The 17,111-nt window shown below is 43.5% G+C and overlaps 3 protein-coding genes across 3 annotated transcripts; all 3 read right to left on the bottom strand.

Moving 5' to 3' along the window:
* Positions 1-4,652: 4,652 nt before the first annotated feature.
* On the bottom strand, positions 4,653-5,003 carry LOC141916736 (feather keratin 4-like). The gene has a single exon (XM_074809492.1). It carries the CDS (start codon positions 5,001-5,003, stop codon positions 4,653-4,655), a length of 351 nt encoding a protein of 116 aa, XP_074665593.1.
* Positions 5,004-11,251: 6,248 nt separating this feature from the next.
* On the bottom strand, positions 11,252-12,081 carry LOC141916797 (feather beta keratin-like). Its single transcript, XM_074809578.1, has 2 exons — positions 11,937-12,081; positions 11,252-11,571 (listed from the first exon to the last, which is right to left on the bottom strand). The coding sequence occupies exons 1-2, from the start codon at positions 12,079-12,081 to the stop codon at positions 11,252-11,254; spliced, it is 465 nt and encodes a 154-aa protein (XP_074665679.1).
* A 2,130-nt stretch (positions 12,082-14,211) lies between these two features.
* On the bottom strand, positions 14,212-14,508 carry LOC141916798 (feather beta keratin-like). Its single transcript, XM_074809579.1, has one exon. It carries the CDS (start codon positions 14,506-14,508, stop codon positions 14,212-14,214), a length of 297 nt encoding a protein of 98 aa, XP_074665680.1.
* Positions 14,509-17,111: the final 2,603 nt, after the last annotated feature.

Genomic DNA, 17,111 nt, shown 5'->3' with positions numbered 1-17,111 from the left:
AATATAAAAGTTGTTTTAAGTTCATAAAAGTCAGGTAAGAGAATAACATATGTGAAAATGCCTAGAGAAGATAGTCAGAGAGGTATTCGCTATTAGATCAGAATCCACAGTAGACAGTCTGAAAATAGCATAGAGGCTTCTCTTAGTTTTATAAGGCTGCTGGAGGATGTCTCTGCTCTGTGGCTGGCCTCTGAACTGTGGTGCCAGTCATGGTAACATTTGCCCTAACCCTTACCAGCAAAGGCATTTCCCATCCTTTGGTAGCTTCCCTTTGCACTGTCTCTCTGGAGAAGGTGCAATTGTGACTGTACCAGCTGATGGAGAACAGCTGGAGCTCTCATCATGCGTGGCAAGTGGCCTTGAGCTGAACATTGATGCAGAACTGGGTTTAGTGTCTTAGTGCTAGAACTTAGCCACTAATAGCCCAGCCAGCAGCGTTTGTAGAACTACAGAAAAGTGTTTGAGAAGCATCCTTTGCTCCCAAATGTTGTATGAGCAGAACAGGCAAAATTGGAGTGTAAAGAGGGATTCCTTTCCACATCAGAGGTTTCTGCCTTGATTTGAATTAAATATATTTGAGTCTGCTGGGATCCCTGCTGTCTATGGAAAACAGGACTTGGGGATAGATCCTGGAGCTCAGCAAATTTTTTTTTTTTTTTTTTTTTGGTAGTCCCAGTTTCTTAAGATGAGACTTAAGAAGACCTGGTATTTCTAACCAGGTTCATTGACTAGCTACACCCTTAGCACTGGTCTCTAAAAAGGAGCATGCAGCTGCTTGTTTTGAGAGACAATATTGCCAGTATCCTCTAAGTCCTGTCTCATTACACCCTGCTTCATAAGTAAATAAAGCCTTTCTTTTTGATAGAAGCAAGCTTTTCTAATTTTCCTTCCCAAAAGGAAAAAAGCTAGCAATATTTATAAAGAACTAAAAATAACAAAAAAAAAAAAAAAAGCAATCATCAAAGTAAGATTTTAGCATTTAAAAAGACACTGGGTAGATTCAGACTTACCTGTTCACCTGGGCGAATAAGGCAAGAGAAGTGGATGGAAGAGTCTTGTCTTGTATAGGCTTTTATACCATGTTCCAGACTGCCTGCAGACCGGAGACATATATTATGCATGAAATTATTTAATGATCAGTACTTTTGCATGCAAAATCCACCAAACTGATCAAACATTTTTTTTTTTCCTTTCAAAATCTCTTTTATTATTGCTCTATTTTTTCCCCTCCTCTTATTACATTCACATTCCAGTACAGACAAAGCTTTCATCTTCACCAATGTTCACCCACTTAATTGCTTGGAAGACTGTGGTGACTCGTTTGAATTACAGCAGTAATTATGTTGCCTCCTAAGGCCAATGTACATTTTGTTTCATTTTAGTCATCAAAACACTGCTTAAGGGGATTGTATGTGATGCATAGTCCTTATTCAAGACTTCACTCCTTTAGGTGAAACATCATTTAGCTCTGAGGTGGGGGTCTGGTCTCAATTCACAAGCATTTCCATTTCAAGGACTCAGCTTTACCACAAGACAAGATGTATAATAGGTATTCCCAAATTTTGCACTTCTGCACTGTTTCAGCCCCACACAAACATACAGCTGAGAAGAGCACCGAATTTCCATGAGTATTGGAAAGGTTAAAGAAAATTAAGACTGGTGAGAACTGCTGACCAGAGACAATAAAACACATTCTAGACCTGCTTGGGCTAACCTGCAGTTTCCCAGTTTGTATGAATACAGCTAATAGATACACATGTATCTACCCAATCATAAATTTCAATTTCCATGCCAAAGTCAAGCAATCACACTTTTAATGAAAGAGTTTAATTACTTGATCTTATTACTTCGTGACATTTATTAAATGCCTCTAGTTCTAGATATGATTTCCATGCAGTCTCTCATCTGAGGAATCACAATTATTCCTACTTGAAACTCCAGTGAGTCACCAGGATGTCCAGCAATTTTCACATCAAATTAAGTATGAATGTGTACGTTTGCAAGTATTAGTTCTCAGAGGCAGTGTTCTGCCTAAGCCAAACTACAGTGTCAGTAGAAGTTATACCCAGCAGTTCTCCATTACATTTCTCATTACATTATTTGTTTCACCTCTGGAGCCTGCAGTGGCCTGTCCTGGCTGTACTCCAACCTGCTGGAAATACTTGCATAGATGGAAAGTATGATAAAAGCAGAGATCAGGTCTCTCCTCTTAGCACCACCATCCCTCAGCAAGAGATACGAATTAACTCTAAATGAAAAGTGCCTTTATATGTAGGTTGGTCTTGGTCTTCAAAAGAACAAAGGACTTCAAAGTTCAGAACAGCTTCTTGCTAATGGCTCAAATATGCAAAGTTTCATGCTACCTAATGTTCAAGGTACGTGACAAGATCTCAGCACTCACTTCACCTGGCTAATAACCTAATTTCAAAGTGTGTAAGTCAAGATCACTCAAAGGACTTCAGAAACTAATTCAGAATAAACACCTTCAGAAACTTTAATTATTTTATTAAAATTTTTCATAATTCATTTAAAAAAATAAAGCAAACCTTCATCTTCTGTAAAATCCTATAAGTCTACATATTTTAATGATTCTCCACAAGAAAATTCTCCTCTCCTTTTCTACAAAAGGAAAGTCCTTTCTACAAAAAGAAAGCGTCTTTTTCTCCCTTTGTTCAAAATCTACTATCCAACATACAACCTGTAGTCTTTTTATATATGTTAAAAAATCATTTCCTTATAGTAGGTGAAAGCTATCACTTACCTGGATAATCCATTTCCCTTTCATCTGTAAAATGAGATAGCCAAGGAATGCTAACTTCTCCTCATTCTTCCCTCTAGGGATATAAACAGTTTTTCTTGGAGGGTATATAATATTTTAGAAACATACTCATTAACAGCCTGGAAATATTTTCATTGATATTTTGCCAGTTTAGCCTAATTAGTACCTAGAGTTCATCCAAAAGGTTGAGAGCCTTTGGATCTTGCTTTTTGGGACTGTTAAGGCTGGTGAACCAGGACATAACAGCTCTCACTTATGGATCAGTAATGCAGTTTCACATTCCACACACTCAATTAAAACCCTTTGTGTAACAACAAAGTGCTCCCATGACAGGCTGGTGAACTACCAAATTGCCAAAGAGCTGACAAATTACTTACATGAATTGAAATTTGTGTCATCTTTATGTTGACTTCAGAGGCTTGAGTGTAATAGTACAAGGCATTCAAATGATCCACAGGTCTTTGAGATGAAAGAAGCTTTGAGAAAGGCTTTTCATCTGATGCCAGAATGGGACTAGACTGGTACACAAACCATAAGCAATTTAACTACTGGGAACAATTTAACTATTGGAGACAATTTAACCAGCTGCAACAGAGTTTATATAACTGGAATTATTTGAATGCCTCAAACCTTCCCAACATCAGAATCTCTTCAATTTTTCCCCAAAATCTATTGTTTTAGTAGCTTCAGTGGCTGTTGCAAATCTGTTTTAAATCTCAGGTCCTTACTTTTAGCAAAAACGATTTACGTGTGATGGTTTCTAAAAGTTTTAATGCCTTCAAGTGTCCTGTATTTATTTTATGCTAGCATTCTTCATTCCTTGACATGAGCTTTTTGTTGGAATTCTGTAGGGCTGCAGCCAGGACAGTAAAGACAGCCAGGCTTTTATAAGGAGCCCTAAAATACACAATACTTATGCAGTAAATAACAAGTAAATAGATCAAACAGTTTTGCTGCCTGTCACAAAAAGCTGTGTCTATACCTCCTCTGAGACTTTTGCTGCTGTTCATGTTTTACTTCACAAATCCAAGCATTCAAGCAGTGATTTGATGGTAAAAGGATGTAAATCTTTGCACCCTGCAGCTCCAGGTCAGAGTTATTGAGAGCATGAGTCACAACAGGATTCCTTAAAACAAATATTATATGCTAGACTAGATACCCTGTCATTCTGTTAGATCATAAAATGCTCCCAGCCTTGGGAATAATTTCTTGGCAAATATGCAGAAAGCCAAGTATTATGATGAGTCAGTGTGGAATCAATATGTGTTTCAGCTGCAAAATTATTTTCTTGATCTTGAGCTCTAAACATATGTTCTTCTCCTCTTATTAGTGGCTCCAGTAGTATTCACATCATGTCTCTGCCTGATAGTGATGATTTACACAGTGATGAGTTTCACCCAGAAAAAATTTCAAAAGACGGTAGGAGGGGAAGGAAAAATAACACAAACTGGAGATATGATAAAAGCATAACTTTAATAATACCAAAGAGTGGATTAAAATACCGCAAAGCAACAGGTTTCAATATGGGAAGAATGGCACATCTCATGGTGATGCATTCCACAGACAGAGCTCTTCTTTCAGTGTAGCATTGCACCTTGAGAATCAAGTCCCATCTACTGTCTAAATTATAAGTTTTACACCAGGCAGTATCAAATACAGCAATGCGCAGCAAAACTACATACTTGATTAGAAATATAAAGTAGTATAACAAGAGTAAGGACCCAATTTTAGGGAATGACTAAATCCCACAGCTCCATTAATTTCAGGTGGAGTTGTGGGTCTCTAACATCACTTCTGAAAACCATGAGCTCAGTCCTGCATCGAGTTGTGCTTCAGCATTCCTGGTCATTTCTTCCTGCTTGTTCCTTACACTTTAGCACGGCCCATAGAAGCCACTGCGGTAGGTGTTGTAGCGACGGTAGGGCCGGCTGTACCCACTGCCCAGGCCCGGATAGCCAAAGCTCCCAAATCCTGAAGAGCTGCCAGAGGAGATAGGCACTCCCTCGGCACTGAGAGCACTCCCGATGGCTGCAGATGCCGAAGATCCCACAGTGGTGTTCTGGGGGAAGGAGCTGAGGATGGGTCCAGGCAGGGTCACTACCACGGGAGAGGGCTGGATCACCACTGTTGAGTCCTGGCACTGCCTGATGCAGGGCTCATTGCAGCTATTTGCCAGCGGGGTTGGGCTGCAGGAAGTGGAAGGACACCGCTCGTAGCAGGACATGTCTGTGGGGTGGAGGTAAGTCTGAAATACAGGACCAGAAGTGAATGCAAAATAGGAGTCATATTTCACTTACATTTTCTCTGCTCAGGTATCAGGACAACAGAAGCTTTCCAAGGATTCTTTTAGGAGTTGAGTGTGGAGGAAGCTGAGAAGGAAACCAAATTTTTAAACAAGAAGATGGAGGCTGAAATAATCTTCTCTCAGCTGTTGGTGATCCAGTGGAATAGCTGGCAGCAGAACAGAAGTACACATACCTATATCATTACTTTAATTTTAGTATTTTGATTGGCTGTATGTCTGGAAAGACACTACTGAGATCCAGCTCCAGGTATTCAGAGCATTGTAGAAGTAGTAATTATGACTAATACCTGGCCACAAATGTACTTATGGATATAGTTCAACAGACAGCTGGAAAATGAGGTGAAGAATTATTTTCCAGGTTCCAACTTCACCCACGAAGAGGTACAAATTTCAATACAGTTAAGAATACTTGAAGCTGAGGTCTTTGGAAGTCTTTCCCAGACAACTTGTCCACAGACATGCTAAGAGGAGGCCAGGAGTTCCCTGCATACTCCGTGTGTCTCGTTCCAACACACCAATAAACACAGTTTGCTGTTTCCTTTACCTATGTCCATCTGCTGGGTGCTCAGCTCTCTATTTTTGCTGTTCTTTCCCCTTGTCCTCACAGTCCCTGAAACCACTTCTCTAAATTGCAGGAGATGTCATTACACCCTACAACATCATTTCAAAGCTTGGCAACTGTAAGACACCAAGCAGAACTTTTTGATGATGTCTGTTATATTGAAGTCCATGTTGGTTCCTATAGCAGAAGAAGGCTGAGGATATGTGATTAGAGCCAATATCCTTGCTGAACTCAGTATGACTGTTCCTTTTAATCTCCATATGCAGCCTCATTTTGTCTTCATTTAGAAAGTGGTATTTAGAGCTCAAAAATTTGTGGTTCGACATAATTGATTTTTAAAACCCACAAACCCCTGTTTTGAAACTTTCTAGTTTCCTTGCTCTCCAGCTCTTTCTTTTAGTATCTGACTCCTTCTACCCTCTTGTTTCCCACTGTGAATAGATTCATCATAACAAAAATGGGAACACTGAAGCAGCCTCCTATGGAATAAGCAGCAAAAAAAAGGATTTTTCTGGATGACACTTCAGAAGATAAATGCATCCACATCCTTTACAAACACTGTTGTTTTCATATCAACCCAGTTGAAATTTCAGGCATTACAAATGATGGATAAGACCCTTAAAGATATAGAATGCACATTGCTACTGAAAGATGACTGAGCACATAGATCTCTGTAATCATAGAATCATTGGATGGTTTGAGTTGGAAGGGACCTTTAAAGATCACCTAGTTCCAACTCTCTTGCACAGGTATTCTGCCCATTCAGTTTGTTAATCTTTATTATTATTATTATTATTAGCTAAGTCACTTAGCATGTCTGAAAGCCCAGATTTAAATAAATTTATATCACCATTTCAAGGATCTATATCACCAAGTCGGGACTCCAGAAATACCTGTAATTCTAACAGCAAAAAAACAACTTTTAAAGAGAAAAAGTCTTCCCCCAACCAATTCAGCAACTAGCAGAATACTGTGGAGAAAAAGAACAGCAACCAAATTGTTAGGAAGGCAAGAATTCAGCAAATAGAAAAAGAGAGGTAGATTTGAACTAACCTTGTTCACAAAAGAGGAAAAAGGTAAGAGAAGTGGTAGGAAGGACCTTGAGTTGAGTTAGCTTTTATACTGTATCTCAGATGGCCTGAGGACCACAGACATCCTTTGTGCATGAAATTATTTACCAACAAGTATGTCCTGAATGCAAAATCCTTCCAACTGATTAAATGTCTTTTCCTTACTGTTTATTACTTTGTTTTCATTTCCTTATCTTCTGACATACATATTCTGTCATACAAGTTTCTCTCATCTCCTGGTATTATGGACAAAATTTATTCCAGTGCCACCTTTCAGTCACAACAAAATTTATACTCCAGTGTGTGTTTCACGTTAGTCATAAGGAAAAATATTAAGAAGAATTCATACAATATGTAGTTCATCATTCAAAGGTGTTCTTTTATTAAGAATATGAGTGTAAATCCTTAATAAATTCTGGTCTCCACCAGCTCTGATTCCAGCCAAGCATAAGAACAATCTAGACTGAACTTCTACGTTTTGTGAAGGCCCTGCAAAAAAGTACAAGCATATGCACCCCTGAAATCCCACTGAATCCAATGAGAGAATCAGAGCCCTGTGTGAAATTCAGAGAAAAATACTATTATATTGTATCAAATTCAGATAATATCACCCCATTACACTTCAGTAACACAGTTTGAGAAACAGCTGCTATAGCACACAGGGACATTTAAACCTGATTTATCAGTTCTTCTATGAAGGGAACCTGTAAATCCCTTCAGTACATCTCAGACCACAAATGTGACTAGCACTTCACAAGTCATCTTGAGGACACATATGAATTTTAAAACCACATATGAATTTTAAACTATTTTGAGGTATTATCCTTGCACAAACTTAACTGTGGGGTCATTGGGGGAAAAAAAAAAAACACACAAGGGCCTGTTTGTCGTATTTTTTCCCTTGCTACAGACTGTGTACAACAGTGATTACACTGCAGACTGATGGAAGTCCATTGCATAAGTGGAATATATATACAAAATTTTAATATGTTTTTTAACTTTACTTTGCAGTCTCTCCTGTACAAGTTGCAGGGTTTGAATCCCTCCTTGGAGAAGCTATTGAATATTGTGCATGAGGATTCATAGACATCTGGGAAATAAAAGTTCTTGGTCTTAGGTTCGTAAAGAAGAAGGGCTTCAAAGTCCTTCACAATTTTCATTAACAGTGTGTATATTCACAGAATTTAGTTATCAAACTATTAATGATATATGATGAGGTTTTAACACCCTCATCATCCACCCAATGAGATGTCTTTAAAACCTCTGAATCAAGATCATTTTTTGCCATCTATGTCTACACATAGGTTTCTATTTTCACAAAGTGAAGCCATTTGTATTTTAACAGACTATGAAAACCAAACCACTGAACAATTCTTTAAAGAAAAAAATTAATCTTTTACAAACTGTTTTTTGTATTTCAATAATTTTACCTGAAGTGTCCCACATATGCTCTTAAATATTTCCCCTCCTTTCCAGACCTAAACAATGCTACCAACCCATAAACATGTAACCATGTGCATTTTTGAAATTCAAATTCTTCTGTAGCATCAGGTGTTTACTGGCAACCTGGAGAACTAATTTTCCTGTAAAACTTGTTACAATATCCACAGAAGTTTTCAACACTTCTGTTCTGCTTTCTTTTATTAATACAGGAGCTTCTGTTTGGTATACTAACTCATAGTTTGAAAACAAACTCATCAGCGATCACTGCAGTATTTTCAAAAAGACTCCTGAACTGTCTTCTGACTATGGCTCAACTCCAGATCAGTCTGATTGGCTCAAAGCACTCATCCAAGAGGTTTGAAGTCCTCCTTGGAGATCTCCTTGGAGATTTTTTAAAGATGGTGAACAAGTTAATTGGCAATTGTCCTTAAGTGGGTCAGACAGGGAATTGCACACAAAGAGATTTAGTAAATGTCTTGAATGTGATCTTAGATTGTGCTCCCAAGACACCTGAAAGCGAACAAATTGCTGAGGAGCTGAAAAAAAAGTCTTTATTAGACTGCGCTTGGAGTAATTTCATATTGACACTGAGTCAGTATAAACGTACCAGAAATTAAAAGTACCCATGAATTGTGAAGATGAAAGAATTTTTAATGTGTTGAGTACGCTTCTCATGCAATGCCAGGCTGAAGCTAGACTGGAAAACAAAAGCAAAACAATTTCATTATCAAGAAAATGTTCCACCTGCAAAAATATATGTGGGAACTAATTAATGCAAAAAAGGATGCCTCAATACTCTCATAAATTTGTAAACATCCGTATGCATAGTTATTGTACCCATTTCTCCAATTTTAACATACAAAGGGGACGTGGCTTTCAAACTGATGTTCACATTCTTCGGGAACTGTCTCTCTAATGATACATTTGATAAAGGCTTCAGTGTCCTGCACAAACAGCCCATAATGCCACGCTGTCTGAAGATGGCTAGTTACAGGACACTGCTTTCTTTTTTCTTTTAAATCAGCAAGCATAAACTTAGGGGCTTATGGCAGAGAGTAGTTCTCCAAGCTTTTTTATTCACAAGCACCACAAATGTACCTTTCAGGACATGCTATTGTTGGACACAGGCCACTTAACCAGACATTTCATTCTCCTGAAATTAATATCTGTACTCTTTATGCTATGTGTCCATTTGCATCTTAGAAAGACGCCTTCCTAGCACCAAGAATGAAGCCATTCTTTGATGTACATCAGAGTGCAATCAGTGATTCCTCACAGATCTGAGTGAATAACTAATTACTTCGGTCATACCAGTTCTGTCAACAGGGCACCATATGTTTGTGTACGCTTTCCAGTCCCTTCAATTAATTCTTTGGAAAATACACACATGGAAACCAATTTTCAAGCAGAGACTCCACTCAGTCTAGTTCCTATTGGTTTACCATCTTTCATACTTTTCTTTTGTTGCCTTGAGTCACAGCCTAAAAGGGGACATATCCCATCTTATCTCTAAACTTTTTTTCTCCTAATTTGGTAACTTTCCAAGTAATACTTAAGTGAAAAAAACAGAACGTAAGTGTAAAACATTTGAAAAAATAGAACTACCTCTTTTCCCCTACTGTGCAGACATTTGGACTGGTTTCAGCACTGAACCTGAATGCCAAGTATCTTCCCTCTGGTTCCTCAACTATTTTTATCTCAGCACCATGATACTTTAATTTTCAAATAGATTTTAGTGGGCTCTAAAAGAGAAAACCTTGCACAAGATATAGTCATCAGAAATTACACAGCTCTCATTCTTATTGCTTCCCTGTGCTATGTCCTGCTGGACTCCATGTAGCTCCAGTGGGAGAGCAAAGGAGTCAATACAATTAAAAACTTGGATAAATTTCACAAAGCTTGTGTACCTACAGCCAGGGTATTCTTTATTGTTCTTTGATGTCTCTTAGTTGCCCACAATGTGCTGAGTTTTAAATCTTTGAGAAAATTCCTAGATGGTGAGTAGCAGAATTAAAACCAAACTGTTCTTAAGGGAAATACCTATAGCCATTTGTCTAGTTCTTCTCTCATGTACTTTCTCCTCTATATTATGAGAGATCTTGTGTGGATTATCTAAGCAATAAGATTTATTGGATTTTGTTTAAGGCTTGAAAGAGAGGACATCAAAGCCCATCATAAGCCTTTATTAACAATAAAATAATATAAACAGTCTTATTGCTCTGATGAGATTTGAACACTCCACCTTTGAAGGCTTCAGTCAGTGTGTCATGGTTAAAGCTTCGGAGTCTGGCAGTAGACAATGTAACCAAAAACACAGACCCAAATATTGCTTCTGAAAATCTTATATGCACTTTCATATTCTCAAACATCCCAAATAAGTGATGAGAAAGCTCCCAACCTGAAATATCACAATTATAGTTTGTCACACAGATGTGGGAAAAAAATCTGAAAAAAAAACCAAACAGGGGAAATATAAATGTAAACCTGCTTAATGCTTAACAAGAGTGTAAAAAACAATCAAATTATTTTTATCAGGTAGATTTTTGTGACTGTTCAATTCACATTTTGAAATGAGAAGAAACTTTGCATAGATTTTCCATATAATGACACATTCCTCCCCAAGGGGATGAAAAAAAGGGAAGAAAACCACAATGAAACTCAAATTAACATGCAACATCAGTTTAATGATAAAAAGTCAAGTAGTATTCTGCAAAACAAAAGAAACATATGTATTTATATAAGGGAAATAAGACATTTAAAACATTTCAACTGAAAGACAGCAAGCAAGACTCTGCTTTTACTTAATTCCTGAATAAAACCCCTCCACTGATCATTTAAAAGTATAGCATTATACCAAGGCAAAGTGAAATGCAAAATCACAGATGCAAGGAGAGTCATCAAAAGCAGGAATTTCAAGAATAAGACATATGTTGGCCGTGTATCCAGACAGCACCTTGCTTCCCTCCCTCCTGTGCAGGAGGACATGAGGTTGCTCAGCCCCTCTGGAAACTCTGGCCAGCAGCTCCATCCTCAGTCCGACACCGGGCTTTGGGCTTCCTGGTCAATGCACTCACTGGACGTCCAGCCCGGCTCTAGCAGGGCAGGCACCTTCTGCCACAGTAACGGCCACCAAGGCCAGAGAGGCCAAAGCCCCCGGAGTTGATGGGCACTCCCTCAGCACTCAGGATGTTGCCAACAGCAGCAGATGCTGAGGATCCCACGGCGGTGTTCTGGGGGAAGGAGCTGAGGATGGGTCCAGGCAGGGTCACCACCACGGGAGAGGGCTGGATCACCACGCGGGAGTCCTGGCACTGCCTGACACAGGGCTCGTTGCAGCTGTTGGCAAGTGGGGTTGGGCCACAGGGACGGCACAGATCGTAGCAGGACATGGCTGTGGGTCGGAGGTGCACCTAGGAGAGAGGGCAGGGAAAGCACAGGCAGCATGTGAGGCACAGCCTGACAGGTGGCTCGGGAAGAGAAAAGGCACAGCCTGGGGAGCAGGGACAGGCTTCATAGTGAGGAAGGGACATTAAAGAGCCCTGGTCCCCAGGGGACCCCTGCATAGAAAGAGCCATGCTCTCCAAAGGGGCTGTGCAAACACACACAAGACCTTCTCCCACATCCCCACAGTGGAGAAAAAGGAGAAGAGACACAATGAGAGAGGGATAAAAAGCAAAGCTCTGAGTAACAGTTACAATGAAGCCAAGACTCAGCCGAGGTCAAAAGACAAAGAGGACAAGAGAAAGAGAAGAGGCAAAGGCGATTGCAGCTCACCTTGTTCACCAAGGAGAAGGCAAGAGAAGTGGATGAGGGACTGTGCTGTGGCACTGGCTTTTATACTGGTCCAGACCGCCCCAGGCCCAGAGGCACCCTTTGTGCATGTAAGGTGTTTGCCAACAAGCTCATCTTCAATGCAAAGCATCACAATTACAGAAATGGGGACACTGCTTATGTTCTCTTCAATGCTGCCTTTCAATTTCCTTCTTCATAACATGCCCATTCAGCCACACAGACTCCTTTCAAGTGACAGTATTACAGGCTAAAATGTTTCCGAGGAAAATGACAGAGAATTAAAAGACGAATGATACCACTGCACGGCAACTGAGAAAGGAGTTGAGAGGTGCAGCCAAGAGTCCACCCCAAGGGACTTCATGCTCAAGGAGGCTCATAAGGAAACCTTCAAAAGAACAGGAAGAATATATTCCTGCCATAAAGCTGAAGGAAGGGCTAAGGAGCTCAAATAGAGCCCTGGGTCAAAGGGGAGGGACAGGGGGGAGACACTCCAGCTGAGGCTCAAAAGGGCCATTGGGCCTGCTGTTCCTGCACTCAGGCCACTGATGTGCAAGGAGAGGGTATCTCCTGTGCACCTGGGACACAGGGCACCAGCTCTGTCCATCACCACAATGCAGGGAAAGGACTTCTTCCTTCAGGAAAAGAAGCTTACATTCATTTCATAAGTGCAAAAATCCATCTTTTCTTCTAAGGCTCCTTTCAATTACATCCCTGGCCCAGAAAATCCACAGGAGGAGTCTCCCACCAGACCTTGATACTTCCACAGTCAGTGCATATGGCAAGAGTCTGCCCAAAGGCTCCAACGTCCTGCGACACCCAGCTCCCTCTGATCACGTGACACAGATGCTGCCTTCTCTACCTGGTACCATCTTTTCACCCCACTATACTTCTCTTGTCAGCTCATTGTGGCTCAGGAGTGTTGATGGAGAGAGCATTTCCCCAGGGCCATCCTGCACAGCAGGCAGTGGGGTGTTGCTGACAGCAGCTGTCTTACAGGGAAGACAGGGCTTTAGCTATGGGGAAAGGCACTGTAGGTGTTCCCAAGATGTATGGGACAGCACAAGAGGGGCCCCTCACTCTATGTGAAGCAGGGCAGGGGGCCATGGGGCAAAACATCACCTGTGGAGGACTAGCACATGTCGCAGTTATGCATAGGTGACTGCTTCTCTCCTCCATCCCTGTGTCAGAGGCAACCACTGCATGCCAGTTCAGTAGACCTCACCAATCACCTGCCAACACCACTCCTGAGAAAGATCACTTCCCTCATCTTGCATTTCAGGGCAGAAAGGCAGGAAGACACAATGGCTGCATCCTGGAGGGTTACATCCTTTCCTTCCTCCAGTGATCAGAGGACAGAGGGGGACTTGCTAAATGCCCTCACTGCAGTGTCATGGGTCACTGGTCATACAAACACACAAGCAGTGACTGTGCTGCAAACATTGATGAGTACTTCCAAAAGGGTTATGGGGGCTATAAAGAGATGGTTTGGGGGCAGAGGTGAAATCTTACAGTCCCCTGGGCATCTGTCACACATGTCTTGGAGCAATGAAAGGCATTACAAGGCTTTGCTGAGAGACATAAAAAGTCTGTTGTTCAGGACAAAAGGACGTGGGTGACTTTCGGAACGCTATATCACATCTGAGGGATAGCCCCATCCAGGTGAATATTTCAGTGCGATTCCCCTCATCCAAAGACCCCAAGGAACATATGAGTCCACCACAAAACTTCAGTCCCGCCTTTGCAATCTATAACACCTTCTTTCCCCTCGGAGAGCTTGGCTGAGCATCCCAGGAAGGAAGGAACACAAGGAGACATCAAGCTACAATGCAGCATAAATTTTAATGAGTCTAAAGAGAGAAACCAAGCAGTGCATGCTGGAAGGGACCCCGTCCAGGCTGCTACAAGGGCACCTGATAGTCAGGCACCCCTTCACAGCCATGGACACGCATCTTCCTCCACACACATGGGGAGATGGGGATGGGAAGGGCCCCTCTCTGTTTGCCTCAGGATGAACCCATGGCACAGGACAGCAGGAGACAACAGGGACTCATGATGCGGAGAAGAAAGTAGGAGAAGCAGAAGACATCAGCTGGCCATGTTCCCAGTCAGCACAGGCTGACACCTTGCTTCCCTCCCTCCTTTGCAGGAGGGCACGAGGGTGCTCAGACCCTCTGGAAACTCTGGCCAGCAAGTCCGTCCTCAGTCCAGCACCTGGCTTTTGCTTCCTGGTCGATGCACTCACTGGACATCCAGCCCGGCTCTAGCAGGGCAGGCACCTTCTGCCACAGTAACGGCCACCAAGGCCAGAGAGGCCAAAGCCCCCGGAGTTGATGGGCACTCCCTCCTCACTCAGGATGTTTCCAACAGCAGCGGAGGTGGTGGATCCCACGGCGGTGTTCTGGGGGAAGGAGCTGAGGATGGGTCCGGGCAGGGTCACCACCACGGGAGAGGGCTGGATCACCACGCGGGAGTCCTGGCACTGCCTGACACAGGGCTCGTTGCAGCTGTTGGCAAGTGGGGTTGGGCCACAGGGACGGCACAGATCGTAGCAGGACATGGCTGTGGGTCGGAGGTGCACCTGGGAGAGAGGGCAGGAAAAGCACAGGCAGCATGTGAGGCACAGCCTGACAGGCGGCTTGGGAAGAGAAAAGGCACAGCCTGGGGAGCAGGGACAGCCTGCACAGGGACAAGAGAGGATAGTACACCTGGCCCCACACTTCCTCTGTAAAGAGATCCAGACACTTGCTCCCACTTCCCCACAGTGTGGCAAATAGAACCAAGATGCCTTGAGCAGGATCAGGGACCACAGCTCTCAGCAAAAGCTTCAAAAAGGCAAAGACTCAGTTGAGGCCAGAAGACAGACAAAGCAGAAAGACAAGGAAAAGGTAAAGGCGGTTGCAGCTCACCTTGTTCACCAAGGAAGAGAAGGCAAGAGAAGTGGATGAGGGACTGTGCTGTGGCACTGGCTTTTATACTGGTCCAGACCGCCCCAGGCCCAGAGGCACCCTTTGCGCATGTAATGTGTTTACCAACAAGCTCATCTTGCATGCAAAGCAGCACAATTACAGAAATGGGGACACTGCTTATGTTCCCTGCAACGCTGCCTTTTCATTTCCCTGTTCATGACAGGCCCCTTCAGCCACACGGGCTCCTTTCAAGTGACAGTATTAGAGGCCAAAGCCTTTCCAGGGGAAATGACACGTCAGCACAGGCGGATGATGCACCACTGATGAGGATTGTCCCACCTCGCCAGTTAATGCCAGTCTCTTGCCTTCCAGGGCCTCACATTAAAGTGTTTCCTGATGAATGGGGAGGTCTCCACATAACCCTGAGGCTTCAGCTTGGACATCCACAGGCAAGGGTCGGCACCATCAGTCGCTCTCTCTCATGCTCTGCTCACTCACACTGTATTAGGCATCGCCTTTCCAGCCAGGGCACTTCTGCCTTGGGTTTTACTTTAGACTCTCTCTCTGAGATTGAGCTTTGATCTCGGTGGAAATTTGCCTGACTCTTTTGCCATCTTCCTTCCCTCCTCCATCCCCACCTGCCTTAAGCAGCAGACTACCAGTGGTTAAGAATGAAGGCTATTCCCCTCCCAGCACCCTTTGCTGGAGACCTCAGGCAAAGTTGGAGCCACTCCAGTGACCAAGACACATGCTGACCAACCCATACACATCCTCCTTCCTGCCTGTGTCTTTGGCACAACTTCTCCTTTGGCCCTCCAGCCTGCTGGCACACCAGGCATGAGCAGGTACTCAGCAGGATTCCCACAGGACACCCAACCTTGCTCAGCAGCAAGCAGGACCCATCAGTCTTTGCAAGGAGAGTCAGAGGAACATGCCACAAGAGGTGCCTCCTACTCTCCCTGAAGCAGGACCAGCGCAGCAGGACCAAAGCAATGCCCGTGGAGGGCAAGGGCATGGGAAGGAGGGACTGAGAACAGAGCTGGTGGGGTACCACTCCCTCAGTCTCCTCCGTCTGAGGCCTGGTTGGAGGGACAAAAGGATCACTGCTTGGCACCTCCCCAGGCACAGCCTGCACAGCAGCTGAGTGGGGTCTCTGGAGGAATTGCTGCACGTCTCCTCCACAATCACTTCCCTTCAAGACACAGTGGCATACGCAGAAGGACTCCGCAACACTTAATGCTTTTGATCACACAACTGTTCCGCTGGGGGAAAAAGTGCGTTTCCCGCTCCCTTCCAGACCCCTGCAGTGTTTACAGGACATGTCACCAATACCACCCATCACTTTCACTTGAGGGAGGACAAGCCCGGTGTGTCCATCCCCCTTCCCTCCCCATTTTACACACCCATGATCAACCCATCCCCATTGTGCTAAAATCTATCAGAGGACTCGCATCTCCCTTTACACACTTGCCCTGGATACCACCTGCCCCTTCAACTCCTTTGGGACTCCCTCCCATTCCAGGGTGTGGAAGAAGTGTTTGGAGGAGGGAAAGTCAAGGACACATTGCGGGTAGTAATGTGCAACCAGAGCCTGGGTCAGGTGGGTCTTAGCCTGCACAGAAAAGTCTCCCATCAGGTCAAAGGCTTGCCTCATCAACTGGAAGCCAGTCACCAACTCCGCTTGCTGCTCACTTGTCCCTTGGTGGAGCTCCTGGACACCCTTTGCTTACTCAGACAATACCACACAGACCTCCACTGACCCATCTCCCTTCCAGTGACCATAGATCTTGATGGTACTCAGCTCCTACAGGCACAACAAGGTGCCACATTGGCCCTTACCTGCCCACCCCTTTCCCTCCAGGGCATCCCATTTTCCCCTGGACACCTTGGCTGGGCATCCCAGGAGGGAAGGAACACAAGGAGACATCAAGCTACAATGCAGCATAAATTTTAATGAGTCTAAAGAGAGAAACCAAGCAGTGCATAATGGGAGGGACCCTGTCCAGGCTGCTACAAGGGCACCTGATAGTCAGGCACCCCTTCACAGGCATGGGACATGTGTCTTCCTCCACACACATGGGGAGATGGGAATAGGAAGGGCCCCTCTCTGCTTGCCTTGGGATGAACACATGGCACAGGACAGCAGGAGACAACAGGGACTCATGATGCGGAGAAGAAAGCAGGAGAAGTAGAAGACATCGGCTGGCCATATTTCCAGCCAGCACAGGCTGACACCTTGCTTCCCTCCTTCCTT

This window comes from Strix aluco, chromosome 30 (genome assembly GCF_031877795.1).
Source record: "Strix aluco isolate bStrAlu1 chromosome 30, bStrAlu1.hap1, whole genome shotgun sequence".
NCBI classification, from domain to species: domain Eukaryota; kingdom Metazoa; phylum Chordata; class Aves; order Strigiformes; family Strigidae; genus Strix; species Strix aluco.
Note: the sequence above shows the minus strand (reverse complement) of the source record. Positions and strands in the feature narration are given on the sequence as shown.

Bases quoted from the DNA above. Each gene is read 5' to 3' on its own strand.
- LOC141916736 (XM_074809492.1), bottom strand. From the start codon at position 5,003: ATGTCCTGCTACGAGCGGTGTCCTTCCACTTCCTGCAGCCCAACCCCG.
- LOC141916797 (XM_074809578.1), bottom strand. From the start codon at position 12,081: ATGCTTTGCATTGAAGATGAGCTTGTTGGCAAACACCTTACATGCACA. The intron at 11,572-11,936 runs AAGGTGAGCTGC...GCCCTCTCTCCT, and splicing joins TTGCCTTCTCCTTGGTGAAC to AGGTGCACCTCCGACCCACA.
- LOC141916798 (XM_074809579.1), bottom strand. From the start codon at position 14,508: ATGTCCTGCTACGATCTGTGCCGTCCCTGTGGCCCAACCCCACTTGCC.